Source organism: Abramis brama, assembly GCF_963993115.1.
Source record: "Abramis brama genome assembly, chromosome: 2".
Lineage (NCBI taxonomy): Eukaryota > Metazoa > Chordata > Actinopteri > Cypriniformes > Leuciscidae > Abramis > Abramis brama.
The window spans coordinates 20,595,569-20,620,780 of NC_139964.1; the positions used below are offsets into that span (position 1 = coordinate 20,595,569).

Below are 25,212 nucleotides of genomic sequence, written 5' to 3' on the forward strand. Positions count from 1 at the left end.
ACACACTGATCGCCACAATGGTAACATCAAATCAAACTATTACTTTCAAATAAGTAATCAACATCTAAGCCTCTTCTTAATTCTTTTCTGTAGATGTCTGACATAAATAAAGTCAGTCTGGTTACTAATAAGTGAAGCTGGTAATGCTGTTTGTGGAGTTGTTTAATCAGATCTTGAGAGATGTAATGTATTTTATCTTCAGTTGATTTCATCCAAGGTTGTGGCTGGAAGTAGTTCTTGTGTTTCTCTTTCCTTCAGTGATTCTGCTTGTTAACAGCAGGTGTTCTTCACTAATATAAAATCATTATTCAATCACTTAATTATCTCATTACCTCCAACACTGATTCAGTGTTACATTTAACAGCCTGTACTGTGCACACTAAGCAGTGTTCATTTCATCTGGGCAAACCCATGTGGGGCCTACATGGAAACCGAGGACAAAACTGGCTGGGTCCCAGTTAGATAGCCCAGGTCAAACCCATTTGGGCCCCACATGGCTGTGCTGGCTGGGTGGTGACTGCAGCAGCAGAGGTGGCCTGGCAGTGGAGTCAAATTCCCGGCCTGAATTATTGTCCCAGTCCGCCACTGGCTATTACAGCATCACTGCTCCACTAGACCATTAAGATCGTCGCAAAGCTTATTGTTACAGGTTCCGAAATCTCGCCTGAAAACAAAGGGAGATCGAGCCTTCTCGGTGGCGGCACCGAGGCTTTGGAATGGCCTCCCTGTTTACATTAAGTCCTGCGATTCCATTGAAGGTTTTAAGTCTATGTTGAAGACATATCTATTTTCTGTTGCTTTTAACTGTTCCTAGCTATATGTGGTACTGAATGATTTGTCTATTGATGTTTGTTTTAATGCTACTGAAATGTGGAATCTGTAAAGCACTTTGGTCAACTCGTGTTGTTTTTAAATGTGCTGTAGAAATAAATTTTTGATTGATTGATTGATTGAACTCTTAAGATTAGTAATGATGTTTACATCAAATTCCAATTTTACCTATGTAGGCTAACTTAAAAAGTCAGATAATGGTTGCCTCTTTTTAGTTGCCAGGGGTGAAAATGAGTCATCCTTAACATTTTTGGTGTTTTGGATTCACTACAGCTGGAGAACAAGCTGGATTTTTAGGCATTCTATTATCTCAAACAGCCTGAAAAATAGTGCATTTAGCTGACGTAATTGGAAAAAAAAATCTCCCCGGGGGAGTATGCCCCCGGACCCCCCTAGGTTTCGGCTAAGCCCCGAATGTTTACATCGTCTGGCTCCACCCCTGGCCTGGAGAAAATTTTGGGCATTTTAATGTTAAATTCATCAATCTGGTGCACTTTGAAAGTTCAAAATTAAAAGCTCCAACCCAGTGTGCAAATTAAACAAAGAAAAATTCAAACCTCTTTTATTTACAGTGTCTATTTACATTACACCTACTACATAATAATAGTTATAATATTAATCCAATGACAGTAATTGCCATATTTTGTAAAACAAATGCACTAAAAAATAAAGGAAACTTTCATAATTAGTTTTGTACCAATTTCTATACTTGAAAGAGATAAGCACATGATCTTTTTTTTTTTACGCAAACTGCATCAAGCTTTTATTTTGGCGGAAAACATGGTTTACAAACGCCTCTCATTAAATTTCTAGTGAATTGCGGTAATCGTCAACTATGCAGATGTGGAAATAATCTGTAACTGGGTTATGGGTTCCTACACTCATTTGTCAAACACAGCAGCAGCAGCAAAGAAAGCTGAAGAGATTAGGTGATGGTGGTGATGATTTTATAATCATCATGAAACAGACTGATTCACTGAGGTATTTTAATATAACAATTATGTTGTCACATTAATATTTTTTTCACAACACAAACCTTGTGTTACTGCAGCATGAGATCCAGCAATATTATAACAATAAGTTAGAAGACTTTAACAAACATGAACACGAATAATCAGTTTAATATGACACACACAGACATCAACAATCAGCGTATGAATCTCAACAATGGTGACAATCAAAAGTACCTTGCTGCAATGCATGCTGGGTACCAGCATAGTACAAAACTCCCAGCATGCATTGCAACATGAAAAAAATATGCAGCTGAATTGTCCTATAATTTTGTTTGATTTTAAATATTTGCTTTTATTTTTTTGCTGATGTTTTTGTTGTGAATATTAGCTTTTCAGTGATGTTCTGAATTAATCTGGTCATCTAAATATTTCTGATTGTCACCATTGTTGAGAGTCATACGCTTATTGTTGATATCTGTGTGTGTCAACATAAGCTTTTATTTTTTAAATTCATGTTTGTTTAAAGATTTAAAACGATTATATTGCTGGATCTCATGCTGCATCTCATGCTGCAGTAACACAGGGTTTGTGATGTGAATATATTAGAGGAACAACATAATTGTTAGATTAAAACACCTCAGTGAATCAGTCTGTTTCATGATGATTATGAAACCATCAACAGATATCCATCATCACCTGATCTCATTTCACTTTAGCTTTCTTTGCTGCTGCAAATGTGTTTGACAAACACACTGTCACAGCAGCCAAATAAGACATAACATTTATTAAGAGTTAAAAGCCCAACTAATGGAAACACTAGTCACTGTTATGGTGACTTAAAAAAAAAAAAAAAAACAGAGTTAAACCTCTGTTAATTCTCAATAAAACTTTTATAGAAGTCTGACAGAAATAAAGTCAGTCTGGTTAGTAATAAGTGAAGCTGGTAATGTTGTTTGTGGAGTTATGTGCTGTTGGGGATGTTTTCATCCACTACGGGGTATTTTTGAGTCTTAATTTGGCCATAACTTTCTCTGTGTTTCAGCAAATGGAATGATTTTTGGTGACAAATCTTATTTTGACACATATTTTGGGAAAATGCTTTGAAATTTTTCAAAAACTCAACAGTACACCGTGGGCAAATTTACTACCATTTCGTTATGTTCGTGGCTGAAAACAGCCACTACTTTAAACTGCTGTAAAAATGTATCAGATAAATATTTTTTTCAATTTTTTTTGCATAAATCTATTAATCAACCTCAGTCCTGCTTAAATCATTCGTAAATGATGTCACCGATTTGGGAAAAAAAACACAAAATGACTCATTTTCAATATAAAATGTGATTGTGGACTGGATTTTTTTTTACCTTTTATCACAGTCTTGGACATGTCAAAGATTAGAAACAACATTGGTTTTGATGGATTGTTAGTTTTTGTGCAGCATCAGATTTTAACTTTTTCTCCCTCATTTACTGTTCGTGGCTGTTTTTGCCCCATTGACTTCCATTATAACCACATTTTTTGATTGCAAAGCCATGACACCATATAATCATGCATTTTTGATTGTTGGTGGTTTTCCCTGTTGGGAAGAGGTAAAATTTGTAATTTTTACTGTTGATAACCAGGTGGCACCATTAACCCTTTAGATAGGCCTGTGCAAAAAAAATGCTTAGTTTCTGGCTTTTACATGGAGTTGTATGGAGTTTATAAGGAGTATAATAGCATAATAAAGTGTGTGTGTGTGTGTGTGTGTGTGTGTGTGTGTGTGTGTGTGTGTGTGTGTGTGTGTGTGTGTGTGTGAACTCACATTGATGCATCTGAGAAAATCAAAATATGCACCTCAGCTCTCAGAACTACATGGAGTAAACAAAAACAAAGTAAGTGTATTTATGCATCTGCTGCCTTTTGATGGTGAGAAATGCAGACTAAACAAAAACAAAGCAAGTGGATTTAAACGCGTGCATGCAAGCCTGCTGGTCATTTGATGGTGAGAAGAGCAGCAAGCAACATGAGAAAGGGCTTGACTTGTAGTGAAGTTTTAGAGATGATTATGCACCCTGACCCTTCCAGCGAGCTGCAGGATGTATCGTCTTCTCCCTCTGACACCACAGACTCAGGAGAGTCAGATCCTGATTTGGATGTGGCACCCTCATCATCCTCTCTAGCTTCCACTGAAGGCGAGGAGGATTCGGAGGATCCTGGATCTGGGTGGATTGGGAGAAACGGCGAAGTGTGGTTTTCCACCAACGCGGAGACAACTCCCTTTCTTCAGCCTGCCAGAGGCATGACTCCAGGGCCGACGCGCTATGCCAGATATTCAGCCTGTGAGCCTCCACACCCTTCTAACCGTCAAGATGGGTGTGGCCAGAGTGTATATAACGAAGGCTCACAGGCTGAATATCTGGTTTTCGTAGTCTGAAGCGCAAAAGCTCGTGGCGTGACACGGCAGGTTACGCAATACTCGTTCCCTCTTCTAGAGAGAACCGAGGTTACATTAGGTAACCGAGTACGTTCTCTTACGAGAGGTTCTCTCGTATTGCGTAAGTTGCTTACGCTACGGGAACCCATTGTCAACGCCGTGCGCGCCGAGCATCCAGCACTTGAAACCCAGGGAGACCGGGGAAAACATTCTGCTGGAACAGGTGGCCGGTCGGAGAGACGGGCCAACACAGTACAAAGCACTTCACTCAGTGTATAAAATAGAGCGGCGCCGCCGGTCTATAAGTATATATCAGTGCAAAACAGTGGGGCCGGCAGCGCGAGCCCACACAGTACATAAGCACACATTAGGGGAAGAAAAGAGCGACATCATCGGTCTTTTACGAAGAGAATAACCCCCCGCGCAGCAGAGTGGAAGACGGGCGGCCAGCAGCGCGGGCCAGCACCGGTAAACAGCGCGTAACGGGGAATGAGAAACAGAGCGGACCAGCCGGTCTGAGTATAAAACACTTCACCCTAAGTAACATGCCAGAAATATCGTCAGCATGCGAACGTAGTCTGCACATGAGCGACTGGGCAGAGCATACATGTCACTTATACTGACAGCAATTTAGCCTGTAAGGCGGGAACTTCCAGGTTATAAAACCTCACGAATGTCGATGGGGAGGCCCAGCCCGCCGCCATACAAATATCGTGGATAGAAATTCCACTGGACCATGCCCACGAAGAGGCCATGCTTCTAGTAGAGTGGGCTCTGATACCCAGAGGGCACTGCAGGTGTTTGGAGGCATAAGCTGCTGCAATCGCGTCCACTATCCACCTGGACAGGCTCTGTTTCGAGGCGGCGAGACCCTTGGTGCGCCCGCCGAAGGAAACAAAGAGCTGCTCGGAACGCCTGAAAGCGGCGGAGTGCGTGATGTAAACTCTCAGCGCCCTGACAGGGCATAGGAGGTTATCACTGTCCCCATTATCGGATGCTGGCAGAGCCGAAAGGGAAATAATTTGTGCCCTAAAAGGGGTTCCAATCGCTTTGGGGATGTAACCGTGTCTCGTTCTGAGAATGACTTTCGAGTCGTTCGGTCCGAACTCAAGACATGCAGGGCTAACAGATAGCGCGTGCAAATCCCCCACGCGTTTTACTGAAGACAGAGCTATCAGAAAAATGGTTTTGAGCGACAGGTACTTTAAATCCACAGATTCAAGCGGTTCAAAGGGAAAAGCCTTCAGGGCCTCCAGGACCAAGGACAGATCCCAAATAGGAACCGAGGGGGGCCGCGGGGGATTCATCCGTCTGGCTCCTCTGAGGAAGCGGATAATAAGACATGGCCCAGCGGGAGGCTGGGCCATGTCTGGGACAGCGCATCCTCGCTTTTCGAGAAAAATTTCGGGCAGTGAGCGTTGTCTCTTGACGCAAAGAGATCGACCTCCGCTCTGCCGAATAGGCGCCAGAGAAACTGGACTGTCTGGGGGTGCAGGGACCATTCTCCCGGGGGAATGATGTCTCTGGACAGTCTGTCTGGACCGACATTCAGGTGGCCCGGCACGTGCGCGGCTCTCAGCGAGCGCAACGAGCGGTGAGCCCACACGAGAAGGCGTTCTGTCAGCTTGCACAGGTTTCTGGATCTGACGCCACCCTGTCGGTTCACATAGGATACCACTGACATGTTGTCCGAGCGGACTAGCACATGGTGATCCTGTATAAATGGGAGGAAGCGCTTGAGCGCGTTCTCGACCGCTATCATCTCCAAACAGTTTATGTTGAGGCATTTCTCCTGGTCTGACCACAGGCCAAAGACCGGTTTGCCCTCGAAAAGAGCGCCCCAACCTGAGGTGGAAGCGTCCGTCGAGATAACTTTGCAGTGCGAGATGGCTCCCATTGTCACTCCCCGCTGGTACCAGTCGGCTGCTAACCAGGGCTTCAGTGCTGAAACGCAGCTCTGAGTCACTCTGATTCGAATCCCGCCGGAAGCCCAGGCTCTGTGAGGCACTCTGGCATTCAGCCAGCGTTGTAGCGGGCGCATACGTAACAGACCCAGCTGAAGCACTGCTGCAGCTGAAGCCATACAACCCAGCATCCTCTGAAATGTCTTGAGAGGTGCGGTGCTGCCCGGCTGGAAAGATGCGGCCAGGCGTCGAATGCAGCGCGCGCGCTGTGTCGACAGGCGGGCCGTCATTGCCACAGTGTCCAGATCCAAACCCAGAAAAGAGGTTGATTGACTGGGCACTAATGAGCTCTTGGTCCAGTTGACCGTGAGCCCCAGGCTGTCCAGGTGGCTTAGAAGCACTGTTCTGTGGGCGATGAGTTCGGCCTCTGACTGTGCTAGAATTAGCCAATCGTCCAAGTAGTTCAGAATTCGCATTCCCCGACCCCTCAGGGGAACGAGAGCCGTGTCCATGCACTTCGTAAATGTACGGGGTGCCAGCGACAGGCCGAAAGGCAGGACGGTGTACTGATATACCTGACCGTCGAAGGCGAATCTCAAGAATGGCCTGTGACGGGGTATTATCTGGATCTGAAAGTACGCGTCTTTTAGATCGAGAGATATAAACCAGTCCCTCGGGCGAATTTGCGCGAGAATTTGCCTGGTTGTGAGCATTTTGAACGGTCTTCTCATAAGAGTTTTGTTCAAACGTCTCAGATCCAAAATTGGTCTGAGAGCTCCGTCCTTCTTGGGAACGAGGAAATAACGGCTGTAAAAGCCCGACTCGCTCATAGAAGGGGAAAACCGTTTCTATAGCCCCTTTGCACAGAAGTGTAGCTATTTCTGCTCGAAGTAGATGTGCTACTTCCCCATTCACTCTGGTCTCGGTACGCGCTTGAAAGCGCGGAGGGCGGCGAGCGAACTGCAGAGTATAGCCCTGTTTTACTGTGCTTAGCACCCATTCTGACGCGCCTGGAATAGCTTCCCACGCTTTCGCGTGTGCAGCCAGGGGCAGAATGGCCTCTGAGCTCTGATTGCCGCGCGTCGCGGGCGCAGCGCGCGCGCTCTTGGTGCTTAGATACGGCGGCTCGCATGCACCGTTTTACACACAGTATCCCAGTGGCTTTGGACGGGGAACATACAGTGTGAGGCGCGACGCGCGAGGGCGGCGTCGGGGCGAAATGTTTGTTAGTATGTGTGAGCGCTCGAGGACGGGCACAGGACTTACATTTAAAACATGACCGGTCGTGAGAGGCCGTGTGACAGAGCGGGCAGTGAGTAGGTGTGGGCACGGGGAGGTGGACACGTGACCTACTTTTAACACTCGAGCGGCTTCTGCCTGCTTTATGAGAGTGGGCTCTGTGAGAGACACGGGATTTATAGTGCTTGTGTGCAGGGGTGAACACGGAAACGTGGGCACATTCACTGCATTTGAAACACATACGGCGTGAGCCGTGCAACCAGACATTATGCTCATTTGGCCCAACAAGGGGGAGAGCGGGTTCGCTTTCTGTAAATAAGAAAAGCTTGCCGCGAGCTTGGAGAAGCGAACAGCATACATTTTTATCTGCCGCGAGAGCCGGGATCGAACCCGGATCCCTGGCGCAAAAGCCTAAGATTCTGCCACTGAGCCACAGGGTTAGAGCGAGCATATAAGAGCGTCATGTCTTGTGACGGCGTTTGCTTGCAGGCATGCGTGTATTTATAACAGGCTCGTATACTGCAATATGAACAATTCCAGTCGCCTGAACTCAAGAGGGGACTGAGAAATGTGTGAGGAATGGAGATAGGTCCGGCCAGGGCTGGACGAAAACACTCTGTTCTCCTTTCGCCGGTGAGTGACGCGCGAGGACGGAGTAGCTTTCTTGTAACGTAAAGAGAGCTCCAGGACCGTCCGCTTCTGCCATCCCTTGTGAGCGGCGCAGTAGCGCGGCTCGAACAAAGGGAGAGGAAGCTCGCTCCGAGACCGTCCACTTCTGCCATCCCTTGTGAGCGGCGCAGTAGCGCGGCTCGAACAGAGGGAGTGTATCTATCTCATTCGCCTCATCCCCTGACGCGGCGGCGGCGCGGGCGAGAGCCGGCGGTTGAACGGCCGGGAGGGGGGGCGGAGATGTCTAAAATACTAGAAAAAGTTGTGTCCGCTCAATTAAGCTCTTTCTTGCAAGAAAATGACATCTATGAAAAATTTCAGTCAGGATTCAGACCGCATCATAGCACTGAAACTGTGCTCGTTAAAATTACAAATGATTTACTTCTAGCTTCTGACCAAGGCTGTATCTCAATACTAGTTTTACTCGATCTTAGTGCTGCGTTCGACACTATCGATCACAAAATACTCGAAGATAACGTCAGTAATTTATGGAGTGCCGCAAGGATCTGTGTAAGGCCCTCTGCTATTCTCAATATATATGCTGCCACTTGGTAATTTTATAAGAAAACATGGAATTAATTTCCACTGTTATGCTGATGACACTCAATTAAATATTTCATCACGACCAGATGAAAACAATAAATTATCTAAATTGACAGAGTGTGTTAAAGATATAAAATACTGGATGACGTGTAATTTTCTGCTATTAAATTCAGATAAAATGGAGGTATTACTTATTGGTCAAAAAAACTGCCCACAAAACCTCTCACAATACAACTTTAATTTAGAAGGATGTCCTGTTACTTTATCCACTACAGTAAAAGACCTGGATGTTATATTAGACCACAACTTGTCTTTCGAAAATCATATTTCATATGTTACAAGAACAGCCTTTTTCCACACAGCAAAATCCCCAGTGTTAAATTAACACTCCTCAGTGTACATATGTGTCCACACTACAGGGTGTTTAAAATTAACACTGAAGCAGTGTTGAAGTTAATGAGATAATTAAGTGATTAATTAAGTGATGATTGGCCATTAGTGGTGACACCTGATGTTAATAAGCAGACTCACTGAAGGAAAGAGAAAAAAACAATAACAGAAAAAAGAGAAACACTAGTTAGTCACGTTTGTTTTGTTTACGGAACCATCAACAGGGCGTCTCGTGTGCTGCGCTAATCACTCCGCCCAAGTAGCCACTCCGCCCAAGTAGCTGTGCTCCTACGCCTAGTGAGAATATAGTTCCCAGTATTTATACGATTAAAAATGGTCTCTGTCTCATATAGCCTTGTTATTTGTACACGCTGTGACTATACAGATCACAACATGTAAATAGGAAAATGTTTGCATTATTTTGTCACTTATTGGGATTAGTATGCTACCTTATCCATTTACATCCAGTCTTTGTGCTAAGCTAGGCTAGCGGTGGGTGCGTCAAATAACACTTACAGAACGCACAGAAATGAAAAAGGTATGTATGGACTTATCTAACTCTGGGGGATACTGTGAATAAGCTAAAGTCCCAAAAAGTCGGAGTGTTCCTTTAAGACAATTGAGCACAGTATACAATCCACACAGCAAAATCCCCAGTGTTAAATTAACACTCCTCAGTGTACATATGTGTCCACACTACAGGGTGTTAAAAATTAACACTGAAGCAGTGTTGAAGTTAATGAGATAATTAAGTGATTAATTAAGTGATGATTGGCCATTAGTGGTGACACCTGATGATAACAAGCAGACTCACTGAAGGAAAGAGAAACAAGAACAGAAAAAAGAGAAACACAAGAACTACTGACTTCGAGCCATTATTGCACTTATTATTTTACCAGTTTGACTTTATTTCTGTCATACATCTACACACGGTCTTATTTAGATTTAACAGACGTTTAGATGGTAATGTTTTATGGAATGTTTCGTTTCATGTCACCATTATGGTGACCAGTGGTTGCTTTAGTTGGGCGCTTGACCCTTTACTATTTAACATTAGTTTTTCTCTGGCTGCTTCAACTCTGTGCTTATAGAGCATATGTGTTGTGGCAAGAGAAACTGTGACTTTGGCTGTGTTTCCTGAAAGCATCGCAAGCCTAATTTGATCGTATAGACCAGGGGTTTTCAAAGTGGGGGCCGTGGCCCCCTTGGGGGCCGCCAGGGGGGCCGCAGCAAGTTGAAAAAAAAAAAAGTTAAAAAACGTTAAAAAATATATATTTGCTAATATGAGTATTGTAATGAAAAAACATTATAATAATTTGTTGCATAGCCTATCTGATATCTGATTGATCAGCTAATGACAAGAATTGGCCGATTTTCACATGATTTTCAGTCTGACATATGCCGATTCAAATGCACTTGGGCACCGAATGAATAACATCGCGAAACATCAACATCACACATGCACACAGAACGCACATGTAGGAAACCTTGTGAATTACGGCCGTTTCAGATCGCGAGTGGCGCGTGAGCAGCGCAAATTTTTTTCGGCGTGCATGTTCAGTGAGTGCATTCACACCGCGAGCTGGAGCAGCGCGTGAGCGTCAAGCAAGAGCGTCGCATGAGCAGCAGTGAAGCGGAGGGTTTCGACGCCGAGTCTATTTTTGTATCGCTGCTCACGCTCAATTAAAGTGAAAGCACACTTTTGATGGACAAAATAAATATGATTTCACTCAAAAAAAAATGCACATAATTTACATGTATAGTGTGTTTTAACAAGGAGTAGGCTATGTCAGAAAAGAAAATGAAGACAAAAATATTTATAGAGAATGTATCCATTTAAACTTGTGTTTATTAACCAGTTTGGGTAAAAGTGGTGTTTTATTATGTATATATATATATATATATATATATATATATATATATATATATATATATATATATATATAAAAGAAATATTTGTGTGTGCTGTAAAGTGGTTAGAAAAAATGAAATCAGAATCGGCTTAAATCTGTATCGGCAGGTCAAACTCAATGAAAAATCGGAATCTGCCTTGAAAATTGTAATCGGTGCATCTCATCTTTCTGATTGGCTGGTATCAAACACCATCACATAATCTGATGTTCACCTAGATGTTTTATTTATTTATTTCTACATGTGCCGTGCCGTAGTATTGTCGATGGGTTCAATACGGGGGGCCTTGGCCAGAACCTAGTGGTTTTTGGGGGGCCTTGGCATGGAAAAGTTTGGGAACCCCTGGTATAGACCATTTGTTGCAGTTGGTCTGTGATCAAATTAGGCTTAAGATGCTATTTGAATTGCAGCCCTGGTTATGTTTTGATGATGAAATTACTAGTGACCTGATTTACTGATCTCACCCATCATTATAAACTGATTATCCACATGTTTTATTAATTTTTCACTGCAGTAGTTACTTCCAGCAATGTTTTAAAGATCTGAAGGATTTAAAATCACACACAGACATCAAGAATCTACATATGAATCTCAACAATGGTGACAATCAAGCAAACGCTTAATGTCGCAGTGCATGATGGGAGCCACCAATCAGAACGCATCAATGGCTCACATCATGCATTGCAGCATGAATAAATTATGCAGCTGAATTGTCCTGTAATTTCCATTGTTTTTTCTGTTTGCTTTTATTTTGCTATTGTTTTGTTCTGACTTTAGTAGCTTGTTTTGTGATGTTCAGAGTTGATCTGTTTGTGTTTGTTTTTTTGTCACCATTGTTGAGATTCATATGCTGATTCTTGGTGTCTGTGCGTTTAAACACAATAACTTTTTTGCACAAAGTATTTTCACAATTTTTCATATTGCTGTTGGATCTCAAACTGTAGAATCTCAGAGCTACAATCACCAATACTAAAGCGAGACACCAAGCATATAGTCAAAGATTTAGACTCTGAATGACATCAGTAAATCAGGTCACTACATGATGATAATGTTTTTGTGAGCAGGTCATGTTTTATCTTGCAGTAACAAATGTGCTTTATAAACACAATGTTTGAACAGTCAGAGAAAAACTAATATCAAAAAATTAAAAGGGTCAAGAGCCCAACTAAAGCAAACACTGACCACCAAAATGGTAACTTGAAAAGAAAAATTCCATAAAACATTACCGTCTAAACTTCTGTTAAATCTCAAGAACTTTTGTCGATGTATGACAGAAATAAAGTCAAACTGGTAATAAGTGCAACAATGTGACTCGAAGTCAGTTGTAGTTCTTGTGTTTCTCCTTTTTCTGTTATTGTTTTTTTCTCTTTCCGTCAATGATTCTGCTTATTAACATCAGGTATCTTCAATAATGCTCAATCATCACTTAATTAATCACTTAATTATCGCATTAACTTCAACACTGCTTCAGTGTTAACTTAATTATCTCATTAACTTCAACACTGCTTCAGTGTTCATTTTAACACCCTGTAGTGTGGACACATATGTACACTGAGGAGTGTTAATTTAACACTGGGGATTTTGCTGTGCACCTTAGAAACATTGCTAATCTACATAACTTGCTATCTTTTTCTAATGCAGAAAAGTTAGTTCATGCATTCATGACCTCGAGACTCGATTACTGTAATGCTTTATTAGCTTGTTGTCCTGCATCCTCAATAAACAAGCTACAGTTAGTCCAAAATGCAGCTGCTAGAGTTCTTACTAGGTCAAGGAAATATGATCATATAACACCAATTCTATCATCTCTACATTGGTTACCTATAAAGTTCCGTATCAATTACAAAGTATTACTAATGACCTATAAAGCCCTAAATGGTTTAGCTCCAGTCTATCTAACGGATCTTCTATCGCCCTACAATCCATTGCGCTCTTTAAGAACACTAAATTCGAGGCTCCTGGTCATTCCTAGGATATCTAAGTCCACTAAAGGAGGGAGGGCATTTTCACATTTAGCTCCTAAACTCTGGAATGGTCTTCCTGATATTTTCCGAGGCTCAGACTCGCTGTCCCAGTTTAAAACTAGATTAAAGACGCATCTCTTTAGCCAAGCATTCACATAATACTTACCTGTTATACTACAGTTGAATCAGATTGAATGCATTAATATTATGAACAGCAGCTACGCTAATTATTTCCCATCTGCTTTGGTAAATACAGATTGTCAGCTCCAGTTTCCAGCCTCCCATGGAAACTACAGATGCCCCAACACCCGTGCAGAGACGACTCGAAGCCTGTGAAGAGACGACTCGACGCTGGCGATATGTTTATGCCCTAAATTAATACATGATTAACTAACTGTATTTTTCTATGTACATTTATGAAATGCACTTTCTGTAAAGCTGCTTTGAAACAATATGTATTGTGAAAAGCGCTATACAAATACATTTGAATTGAACTGAATTGAGTTGAAGTTTCATTATTATTATTATTATGTCAGGGTTCTTTACATAATCAGTGCATTGATGGTTTTGTAAATAACAAAAAAATATAAATTTGTGAAACTTAAAAAGGTTCTCCAGAGATATTAGAACTGCTGCTCATTGGATGTTTTGACATCGCTGAGCAAAAAGAAAAAATCTAACTTTCAGACATCATTGCAGGTCTGCAGTTTAGACATTTCATGACCCCTAAAAAGTCAACAGAGCAGCTGCCAGTTTACCAAAGGTTACATTCACATTACTGTTTTTTTGCAGGTCATTTACGGGAAAACTGCCCTCAATTTGACTGACAACAGCGAAAGTGTTCTTTCATGATAGACATCTTTATGTGGTTTTCAAGCCTGCCGATCATGAAATTATCTCCATTTGCTGGAGTAACAATGACAACCCAGCGGGCACCTTGACGTCAATTTGACATCAACAAATAGTCAAGATTTTGACCACCATGTATGACATGCATGAATATGCATATTTTCATTATATTTTGTAATTATTTCCTTGTGGTTGTAAAGATGCCTAACAAAGGTATCAATCTGACGTTTTTTTCTGGTCCCTACATCTCAGGTCAATATCATTGACATTAAATCGATGTTGATTTGATGTCAGGAAATAAGACGTCAAATTGATGTGAAATTGATGTCAAAACAATGTCTTAAATGTCTGACAAAAGTATATTTATTACTCATTGTAAATCAATGTAACTCATTTTCAACATCTAAAAGACCTAGTTTGATGACACAACATCTGCTAAGAACTAGAAAAATGCATTTCCGGGGGAACTGCAAAGTGTGCTTGCTCGGGTGCAGTTCACTAACGTTAGCAGGTAGTGGATAAGGGTGCGTTGGAGTTTTCTTGATCTGAGAATTTCAACAATAGTACTTTTTTCAAGATTGTGCAAAAAGGTGAAAAGTTATGAGCATTAAGATACATGTCTGCAATGTAGACTAGTGCTAATGGCATTGTTTATGTGGCTTCCCACATAGCAACATTGTGTCGGCCCAGATCCGGCCCACATCTGGCACACGTGGAAAGATGATCTGGCCCACATGCAGCGTGGAATTACGGCACTTGGGTGGGCCACTCCTGTTTGCCAGATCTGGGCCACAAGCAGGCCATAGCAATGCCACATGTCAGCCAAGAGCAAAGAAATAAACCAGAACTGGACCTTATCTGAGCCACAAAACCTGTGTATATTAAATATGAAGTCATCTCAGCCTGTTAACAAAAAGAATCACTGAAAGAAAGAAGAGAACAGAAAAAAGAGACGAGCAGAAACACAAGAACTACAACTGACTTCAGCCACAGTCTTAGATGAAATCAACTGAAATAAAAGAAGACATTAAATCTGTGAAAATCTCAGCAGAGGAGGATTAAACAACTCCACGAACAGCATTACCAGCTTCACTTATTACTAACCAGACTGACTTTATTTCTGTCAGACGTCTACAAAAGTTTTTATTGCAACGAACCAACTGATCAGCTTGCAGCATAACAACATTGAATGTTCAGCCGAACAGCTGATCATAGCTGTACAGGGCGCCGCCTTATTTTTCATCTCCATAAATATATCTAGTAGTCAAGCTAATGCAAGGGCTAGAAATCAATTAATCTTTTGCTGATACTTCCTTGTCATCATGGAGAGCGCAGTTCATGGTTGCATAGCAACGACAGACGCCACGGGAGAGCAACCGCTTGTGGAAAGGAGAGAGTGGCGCGCTTGCGCTTTCCACTTGTTTTTACACATCTAAGGTGCATTCCATTCGACAGGGTCCATACGCAGTGTTCACTGCTCCCCTACTCCCTGAGCACGGTATATCAGTTGAAGTGGACTTCACTGACAATAACCACTCATTTGAAACGCCCTGTGCAAACGTCATCAAAGAAAGTCAACGACGGGGTCGCACAGATTATGATATAACATAAATATATGGGTCAATGACGTGACGCCTAAATTTTCTGTCCGATTGCATTTTTTCAGGCAAAAATGGGTTTAAATGCATAAAAAGATACTGTATATTTATAGTACCTCTCCCATGTATGTACTCACTTTAACTTTTAAAAAACCTTTACTTATTTGTTATTTTTTTTGTTATTTAAAGTGTCAAAACATCATGTGGTGCGACCGTCCGGCCATAACTTCTGTTTTGAAAACGTCTTTGAAATTACTCTGAATTTATTCAAATTTATTTTCTGCACTATTTGGCATGATTTCCAAAATGTTTTGTAATCCTTTAAAAAAAATTCAAAGCATTTGTATTTATATTTCCATCATAATATACAAACAAACTTTGTCCGATGATGTCCATTTTATGAAATATCATGTGGTGCGACCATCAAGGAACTACCATTTTGGGACTTATATGTTGAAAACTATTCAAACACAGGAAGTTACATCATAAACCAATTTACCAAGGACCCATGGAAGCAGCAAGCAGGTTTGTAATTCTCTCAAATTGGAAAAAAAATAAACCTTTGTAATGGTTGGTATGTAGTTGCCACATTTGGATGTCATGTGGTATGACCTCAAAAAAAAATTAATATTAAAGTTATTTCTACAAATATATATTTTTATTATAAATTTCATAGTGACCTTTTTTGGCAAGCTAGCTTGTTTTGTTTAGGTGGCCAATTCTGTGCCTGTAAATTATGACTGAATTTGAAAATATCATGTGGTGCGACCAAATATCATGTGGTGCGACCACTGCAGACTGTTTTCCATGATTGATATATGTCCTAGATTGGCAGTTTTATACTTTTATATTCAATTGACGGTTTATATAAAAAAAGTACTTTACTTTAGTATCATTTGGAATAGATTTTTATGCAATTTGGGATCTTTTTTTATAGATTTCAGACAGTTTGTGTTTACTCTTTGTACAATATGAGAAAAATGCAACAAAAAAAAATTAGAGCATGTAATTTCAGTTTAGTAATAATGCATTTATTAGTAGTGTATTTATTATTGCCTATTTATTTATTTAAAACTATTTTAATCTATTTTACCAGATGCCACTGCCAAGCGAAAAAATTCTAACCCTGCAGCAAGAGCAGAGTACCTTGATAGGAGAAGAGTGAAATATTATTACAGTTTAAAATATCTGTTTTCTATGTGAATATATAGTAAACTGTAATTTATTCCTATGATCAAAGCTGAATTTTCAGCATCGTTACTCCAGTCTTCAGTGTCACATGATCCTTCAGAAATAATTCTAATATGTAACCCTAGACCACAAAACCACTCAATGGGTCAATGTCACATGGGTAATTTTTTTTAAATTGAGATTTATACATCATATGAAAGCTGAATAAATAAGCTTTCCATTGATGTATGATTTGTTAAGATAGAACAATATTTGGCCGATACAGCTGAAAATCTGGAATCTGAGGGTGCTACAAAATCGAAACATTGAGAAAATCGCCTTTAAAGTTGTCCATTTATGTTTGCAATATTGCTATATTCACTCACAAAAATAAACGTTTATAAATTTATGGTAGGACATTTACAAAATATAAAACATGATCTTTATTTAATATCCTAATGATTTTTTGGAATAAAAGAAAAATCGATAATTTTGACCCATACAATGTATTGTTGGCTATTGCCACAAATACCCTGTGCGACTTGTGACTGGTTTTGTGATCCAGGGTCACTAATGATTTGCTGCTCAAGAAACATTTCTGATTATTATCAATGTTCGTATTTTTTTTTGGAAACTGTGATACATTTTATATGTCAGGATTATTTGATGAATATAAAGTTCAAAAGAACAGCATTTATTTGAAATAGAATCTTTCGGAACATTATAGCCTGCGCCTGAATGTGACACTGAATGTGTCCTTGATTAATAAAGTATTAATTACTTAAAAAAACTATTGACCCCAAATGTTACCTGTATACAATACTTTTATGAAATAATTTATATCTATAACATTATTATTTGTTAGAAAGAAATTCTAAGTCAAGTTAAATTAAATGGTGCACTTGTGTTTGTGAAGTGATTTTTTTTTTATAAAAGTGAGTTTATAAAATGTTTATGTTCAGGAAAATTCTGTGAAATTTGTATAAAATCTGGTTTAAATAAAAAAAATTGTATAAAATGTATTGTTCATTGATCTCTTTAAATAGATTTTTAACTATATAAGGTTTTCGTGTCATTTGGAGCGACCACTTATCATGTGGTGCGACCAATAAAAGCTATCACTGTATTAAATTTAAAATAAAATATCTTATTTCTGTGGCTGAAATATGAATCACTGATACAGTATGCTTTAGTAAATTATATTTTTAAAACATTTCTATCAGTTTTATGCAATTTACAGGAAAAATAAGTCTGTTAACTGCATTTTAGAAGGCAACTGAAATTGCAGAACAAAAATATGAGATCATTATATACAAAAACTCAAAAGAAATTCAAATACTCTGTTTTTAAACACTTTAATTACTGAGAACATGTAAAAAAAAAATACATTTATGTTAAGGAAATTAATTGATTTTAAGATAAATCACGGTCGCCCCACATGACATTTTTTAAGCCTATGGACAATTCATCTAGATGAAAAAAACACTAAAATCACTTAATTTAAATTTTTAATTTGAATTTATATGTACACAACATTCTTAATGATTGAACAATTGCAATATATATTGTTAATTTTCGTATTTTAAAATTGGCCTGTTGAAAATCCTTATACGTCATTGACCCATATATAGGACTACATTCATATTTTAATTTTTATTATTATATTATGTATTTACAATTATATTGCACTATTTTACAACTACCTAAAATAAAATCACTTTACTTCACAAACTAGCTAAGCTGGCTGCATTCACTGAGGTAAATTATAATCATCAAAAGTAGTATATGTAATATTCACAACAATAACCGTTAAAATACTGTCATTTGTATAACAATGGCGAAATGTATGAATACTTACACACATACGTAAACTCCTCCATCGTTAGTTATGACCGTTCTGACTGGTGATGACGTGGTGCGCGAAATGACAGTTGGGTGATCATCGCTCTCCACTTCCTGTGAAGTGATGTATCGATGTTCCCTTATTCCCTATGCCGTGCGCAGTGCCCTTCGAACTGAACATGTTCGCTCCCTTCGGATTGGAATCTCACTTAAGATGGCGGAAAACCCTGTGAAGTCCACTTCGCAGTCCACAACGCACCTCTAGAGCGACGTTGTTGATTGTTTGAGCATGTGACTGCGCATTTCTCCTTGTTTTCTATTGTTATGCGCAGCATATTTCCCGTGCGCACAAACACAGCCACAGACAATGAATTGTTTGTTCGGTTAGCGAAGAAGAGCATGATGTATTTTGTATAAAGTTTTTTTGTTTTGTTATTAACTGTTTTGAGAACTGGAAATGCACAATTAATGCATATAAATCTGTATAAATGAAGATGATTAAATTAGGCCGATGCAAAAAACTAAATTCAGGCCCTGCATTTATTAAGACAAACCTAGTAAAAACGAATGCAGTCTATAGACCCTTTTACTGTTTGTACACAATGATGACGTATGCGGGCGCATATTGGCAACGGAAGTATGGCGAGAATCAGCAGCGTGTCAAGCTACGCGAGCGGATTAAACAACAGACGCGAGCATTTTTTATTATGTCCTCGCTCCAATCAACACGTTTAATCGCCTGCAGCCACTATTCTGAAACGGCCGTGATCCTGTCGGAATCCTATAAAACAGTGGTTCTCAACCTCTCCTGCAGGGACCCCCTGACAGGCCATGTTTCTGTTTTAACCCTGAAATGGCACACCTGATTCAGTTAATTAAAGGCTTAATGAGTAGTTGACTAATTGATTAATTGACTAATTCCTACTCTTCCTACTCTAATAACTACTCATTAATTGAATCAGGTGTGCCATTTCAGGGTTAAAACAGAAACATGGCCTGTCAGGGGGTCCCTGCAGGAGAGGTTGAGAACCACTGCTATAAAACGTAAGCCCCTTGGTGGAATATCGATTAGTGCAACCGTAAACGCAACAACCAGACATTTTGATGCTGGGAAACCGTTTTGATAAACTTTCAGAGGTGCCAACACGTTAGAGCCAGTGGGGAAAAACACCACTTCCGTTGCCAAAATGCGCGCGCAACTATTTGATCACGTGGGCTGTAAAAGGGTCTATACACTGACTTGGCAGCTCTGTGAAATGTAATACAACAGTGCCACCTACACTGTCTAAATGCATTAACATTAAAAGTGTGAGATGAAACTCTTTTGCATAGACATAGGTAAATGGGTTTGTCAGTTAGCCTGAAATAAAAAAACAAACAAAAAAATCAGATCTTGTGCATCCTCACATTGGAGTCCCGAGTTCATGTACAAAGTTTGGTTTCGATAGGTGACAGAGTTCCTGAGATATGGACGATTTCCTGTTTGGCGACTACGCCGCTGATTTCGTTTGGCTGTGACGGGCAAACGCTTCCGAAAATCAAAAATCCTTCTAGTAACTTTTGTGAGGCTTGGTCCAAGGATCATGTACGTCCAGTTTCGTGAAGTTCGGACCAAATTTGTGACCTGTGAAAATTTAGTTTTGCTTTCTGTTCAATCCACTATGGCGGACGAACGACATGGACTCGTGATGTCATCTTCGCGAGCAACTTACACCGGTACTGACCGTACGTTTTACAGTTGGAACGGTGTCTCTGTCTCAAAGGGCCTAGGCGCAGGAGCTGGCCAAAATTTTTCTCCCGGGAATAATAATAATAACTAGAAAAATGCATTTCCGGGGGAACTGCGAAGTGTGCTTGCTCGGGTGCGGTTCACTAACGTTAGCAGGTAGTGGATAAGGGTGCGTTGGAGTTTGCTTGATCTGAGAATTTCAACAATAGTACTTTTTTCAAGATTGTGCAAGCGCTTGTGGAAAGGAGAGAGCGGCGCGCTCGCTCGTGCTTTCTGTTCAAAAACGGAAATAAAGATAAAGAAACATAAAAGAAATAAAAGAAATAAATAAAGAATCGGAACGTTTCAGGAATTAAATTACAAATTTCTCCTGGTTTGAAAGTTGTTGGAAACAGTTGGGATAATGTAAGTACACAACTAAAAAAAAAATATAACATAGATATAGTGATTTTTGCTATTTTTAAAGCAAAAAAAGTTACATATTGTGCCTTTAAATACTCCCTTGTGTAATTTCCAGTAAAACAAACTGCAAACAAAAAAAAAAAACAAGCAAATAGATAGATAGATAAATAGCAGTTTGGACTTTGAGGGTGACAGAGGTGGGAATAAATCTGAGCTGCTGCAGGTTCACACACACACACACACACACACACACACACGCACAGACAGACATGATGGACGTGAAGCTGCTGTGTCTGACTGTTGTTCTTCTCTCCTCACCCCTCCTCACACTGTGTGACCCGCAGTGAGTATTAAACACACCGTTTGCTCATAGAGTATTCATAGACATACACAGCAAAAACTCCAGTGTTAAATTAACACTCCTGGGAGTGTATATGAGTCCACACTCAAGAGTGTAAAGTGTTAAAATATGAGTGTTAAATTAACACCCAAGAGTGTTAAAGTTAATGAGATAATTAAGTGATTAATTTCGTGATGATTTAGCATTATTGAAGACACCTGATGTTAACAAGCAGAATCACTGAAGGAGAAAATCACAAATTGTACATCACCATTTTGGTGATCAGTGTTTGCTTTAGTTGGTCTCTTGGCCCTTATATGTTTACTTTAAATTTTGCTTGTCTGCTGTTATTGATTTATAACAGTCAGATGAACAAAGAACAAATGTGATCTGATGGTGTTGGTTATGTTTTGACATAATCATGTTGTGATCGAAAAACGAAACTTATTGAGATAGTTTTAACTTGTTAATTACAGCAGCTCTGTGATTCTACAGCATATGATTTTCAGCATTTTTCATATAATCCAAAATATTTAATAAACATTGTTCTGATCAAAATACTTTCAAATAAATTTATTTAGAAACACAGACATCAATAATCAGCCTGTGAATCTCAACAATGGTGACAATAATAAAGCATGTTGCAGTGGCTGCCACCAATCACAGCTCATTAATGGCTCCCATCATGCATTGCGGTATGAATAAATTATGATCTGAATTGTCTATGTAATTTACTTTCCCTAATTGAATATTCTGCCCGCCACCATTGTTGAGATGCATAGACTGAATCTTGACGTCTGTGTGTGCCTAAAAGAAAGATTTTTTTTTTTCAAAACAACTTTTAAGAAATCCTTTGTATTATATCTAAAATTAGTCAGAGTTCAGTGATCAAGTTCAAATCATGATTGTCATAATATAACCAACACCATCAGATCACTTATTTTCTTTGTTCATCTGGCAGTTATAACTCAGATACAGCAGCCAAACAAAATCTAAAGTTAATAATATAAGGGTCAAGAGACCAACTAAAGCAAACAATAATCACCATAACGGTGGCTTACAATTTGAGATTTTCTCCTTCAGTGATTCTGCTTGTTAACATCAGGTGTCTTCAATAATGCTCAATCATCACTCAATTAATCACTTAATTAGCTCATTAACTTTAACACTCTTGAGTGTTAATTTAACACTCATATTTTAACACTCTACACTCTTGAGTGTGGACTCATATACACTCCCAGGAGTGTTAATTTAACACTGGAGTTTTTGCTGTGTAGAGTGTTCATAGAGTTCATAATCAGTTTTTAAGCTTTCAAACGCTGTGATTTGATCTCCTCAGGTTTGTTCTGTCAGCTCCTAATTTGCTGAGAGTGGGTTCCTCAGAGAACGTGTTTGTGGAGGCTCAGGATTACTCTGGAGGAAACCTGAAAGTGAGGATCGCAGTGAAGAACTTCCCAAAGAAAGACAGGGTGATACTGTCCAAACCAGTGACACTGACTGCAGAAAACAATTACCAGATCCTTACAGATATAAAGGTGAGAGCTACATAACAGTGCAGTGATGTTTAATTCTGATTAATTTATCATCAGATATAATTTAGGCGGATGATTATCTGTTCTCTAGATCCCTGATGATAAGAACTTCTTCTCTGATGATCCTCTGGAGAAGCAGTATGTGTATCTACAAGCTCAGTTTCCATCCCACACTCTGGAGAAAGTGGTCATGGTCTCATTCCAGACTGGATATATATTTGTACAGACAGACAAGCCCATCTACACGCCTGCTAGCACAGGTACGAGTATGTGCTGAAACATGACAAAGTGGATTTAAACATGTTACATCATGACATCATTCTGTTAATTATTAACCTGGGTGCTGCTTTTATCAGGGCTTTTTATCTGCAGAAAACCAAACCAACTGAACTCATATTTCAGTTTTTGCTTGATATCTTTTACAGTCAAATACAGGATTTTCTGTCTGACGCCCAACATGAAACCACTCAGTACTTCAATCACAGTGGAGATCATGGTACACCTTTTAATAATTGCACAGTTATCGCAAACACACACACACACACACACGACATTTCGGAAATAATGAGCATGTGACAGACAATCTCAGCAAACACAGTGCTAATATTGATTTGTGTTTCTGAAGAATCCACAAGGCATCACAGTTTCATCAAACAACATATATCCAGTGAAAGGGATGAAGTCTGGAAACTATGCTATTCCTGAGGTTGCCAGGTATGTGAAACACTGACAGGACTGAAGCGACAAAACATTTTTATTGCTTAGTGTCTAGGGCTATATTCACACTGCAAACCTTGTGATCATGCTCAATTCACATTTATTGCTCAGATCCAATTTTTTTTGTATAGCTGTTCACATTGTTCTTTTAAATGTGGCAAATATGATCCTTACCTGAACCGCATGCGCAAAAGATAATTGACATTGTCACTTTGACGTCAATATGACTTTCATTTTTGACCTATTTCGTGACGTCATTTTGACATCAATGTTGCCCGCTTGGTAATCAAGCATGTAATTAGTCATGGTCTAAACAGGCATATACTTCAGAAATGAAACATTCCATAAAACATCATTATCTAAATCTCTGTTCAATCTCAATAAAACTTTAGTATACGTATGACAGAAATAAAGTCAAACTGGTAAAATAATAAGTGCAATAATGTGTAATGGCTCGCAGTCGCAGTCAGTAGTTCTTGTGTTTCTCTTTTTTCTGTTGTGTCTCTTTCCTTCAGTGATTCTGAGTATTAACATTAGGTGTTTCCAGCAGGCACCGGACGTCAGTTCAACATCATTTTGACGTTGGACTCCAACGTTGGCAGAGGTGGGAAATCCAGGGCCCAATGAGTAGAAGTCCTGCCATATGTTTATTCCACCCATAAACTCAGTCAGCTGATTTCACTAATTAGTTCTCTCTCCTGTCTGAATTAGCAAATCCAGGTGATTGGAACAAAATACTGAGGAGGACTTTTACGTTCTGAACCTGGACTTTACATCTCTGCATAGCAATGCCACATGTCAGCCAAGAGTAAAGAAATAAACCAGAACTGGACCTTATCATAGCCAAAAAATAGTAATTTCAGCCACAGCCTTAGATGAAATCAACTGAAGAGAAAAGAAGACATTAAATCTGTGAAGATCTCAGCAGAGGAGGATTAAACAACTCCACAAACAGCATTACCAGCTTCACTTATTACTAACCAGACTGACTTTATTTCTGTCAGGCGTCTACAGAAGTTTTATTGAGAATTAACAGAGGTTTAACTCTGTGTATCATTTTAAGTCACCATATCAGTGATAAGTGTTTCCATTACTTGGGCTCTAAACTCTAACTATATATATTATGTCTTTTTTTGGCTGCTGTGACAGTGTGTTTGTTAAACACAGCAGCAGCAGCAAAGAAAGCTATAGTGAAATGAGATCAGATTTGGTGACTTGTGTAGGCAGAATTAGGGTAAGGGGCCTGTAACGTTTTGATGGTTTCCTGGTGATGATTTTATAATCATCATGAAACAGACTGATTCACTGAGGTATTTTAATCTAACAATTATGTTGTCACATTATTTTATTTTTTACTGCAGCATGCGATCCAGCAATATTATAACAATAAGTTAGAAGACTTTAACAAACATGAACACGAAAAATCAGTTTAATATGACACACACAGACATCAACAATCAGCATATGAATCTCAACAATGGTGACAATCAAAAGTACCTTGCTGCAATGCATGCTGGGTACCAGCATAGTACAAAACTCCCAGCATGCATTGCAACATGAATAAATTATGCAGCTGAATTGTCCTATAATTTTGTTTGATTCTAAATATTTGCTTTTATTTTTTTCTGATGTTTTTGTTGTGAATAGTAGCTTTTCAGTGATGTTCTGAATTAATCTGGTCATCTAAATATTTCTGATTGTCACCATCATACGCTTATTGTTGATATCTGTGTGTGTCAACATAGGCTAATTATTATTTATTTTTTTTAATTCATGTTTGTTTAAAGATTTAAACCGATTATTATATTGCTGGATCTCATGCTGCAGTAACACAGGGTTTGTGATATGAATATATTAGAGGAACAACATAATTGTTAGATTAAAATACCTCAGTGAATTAGTCTGTTTCATGATGATTATGAAACCATCAACAGGAAACCATCATCACCTGGTCTCATTTCACTTTAGCTTTCTTTGCTGCTGCAAATGTGTTTGACAAACACACTGTCACAGGGGCCTAAATAAGATATAATATTTATTAAGAGTTAAGAGCCCAACTAATGGAAACACTAGTCACTGTTATGGTGACTTAAAAAAAAGTTAAACCTCTGTTAATTCTCAATAAAACTTTTATAGAAGTCTGACAGAAATAAAGTCAGTCTGGTTAGTAATAATTGAAGCTGGTAATGCTGTTTGTGGAGTTGTTTAATCGT

At 39.4% G+C, this 25,212-nt stretch overlaps 1 protein-coding gene and 1 pseudogene across 4 annotated transcripts in view; one reads left to right on the plus strand and one right to left on the minus strand.

The window, feature by feature from the left end:
- Window positions 1-25,212, minus strand: part of LOC311077822 (complement C3-like) — a 515,769-nt pseudogene that overhangs the window by 44,917 nt on the left and 445,640 nt on the right. The window lies entirely within an intron of this gene.
- LOC311077816 (complement C3-like) overlaps window positions 20,606-25,212 on the plus strand; it is a 277,870-nt gene continuing 273,263 nt past the window's right edge. For all 3 annotated transcript variants that reach the window (XR_014605002.1, XM_084106445.1, XM_084106446.1), the window contains exons 1-5: window positions 20,606-20,753; window positions 22,090-22,285; window positions 22,374-22,542; window positions 22,708-22,778; window positions 22,908-22,996. Coding sequence is in view for 2 of the 3 variants with exons in the window: in XM_084106445.1 (XP_083962571.1) it covers window positions 20,680-20,753; window positions 22,090-22,285; window positions 22,374-22,542; window positions 22,708-22,778; window positions 22,908-22,996 (599 nt within the window). In the remaining variant the exon portion in view is untranslated. The remainder of the gene's footprint in view (window positions 20,754-22,089; window positions 22,286-22,373; window positions 22,543-22,707; window positions 22,779-22,907; window positions 22,997-25,212) is intronic.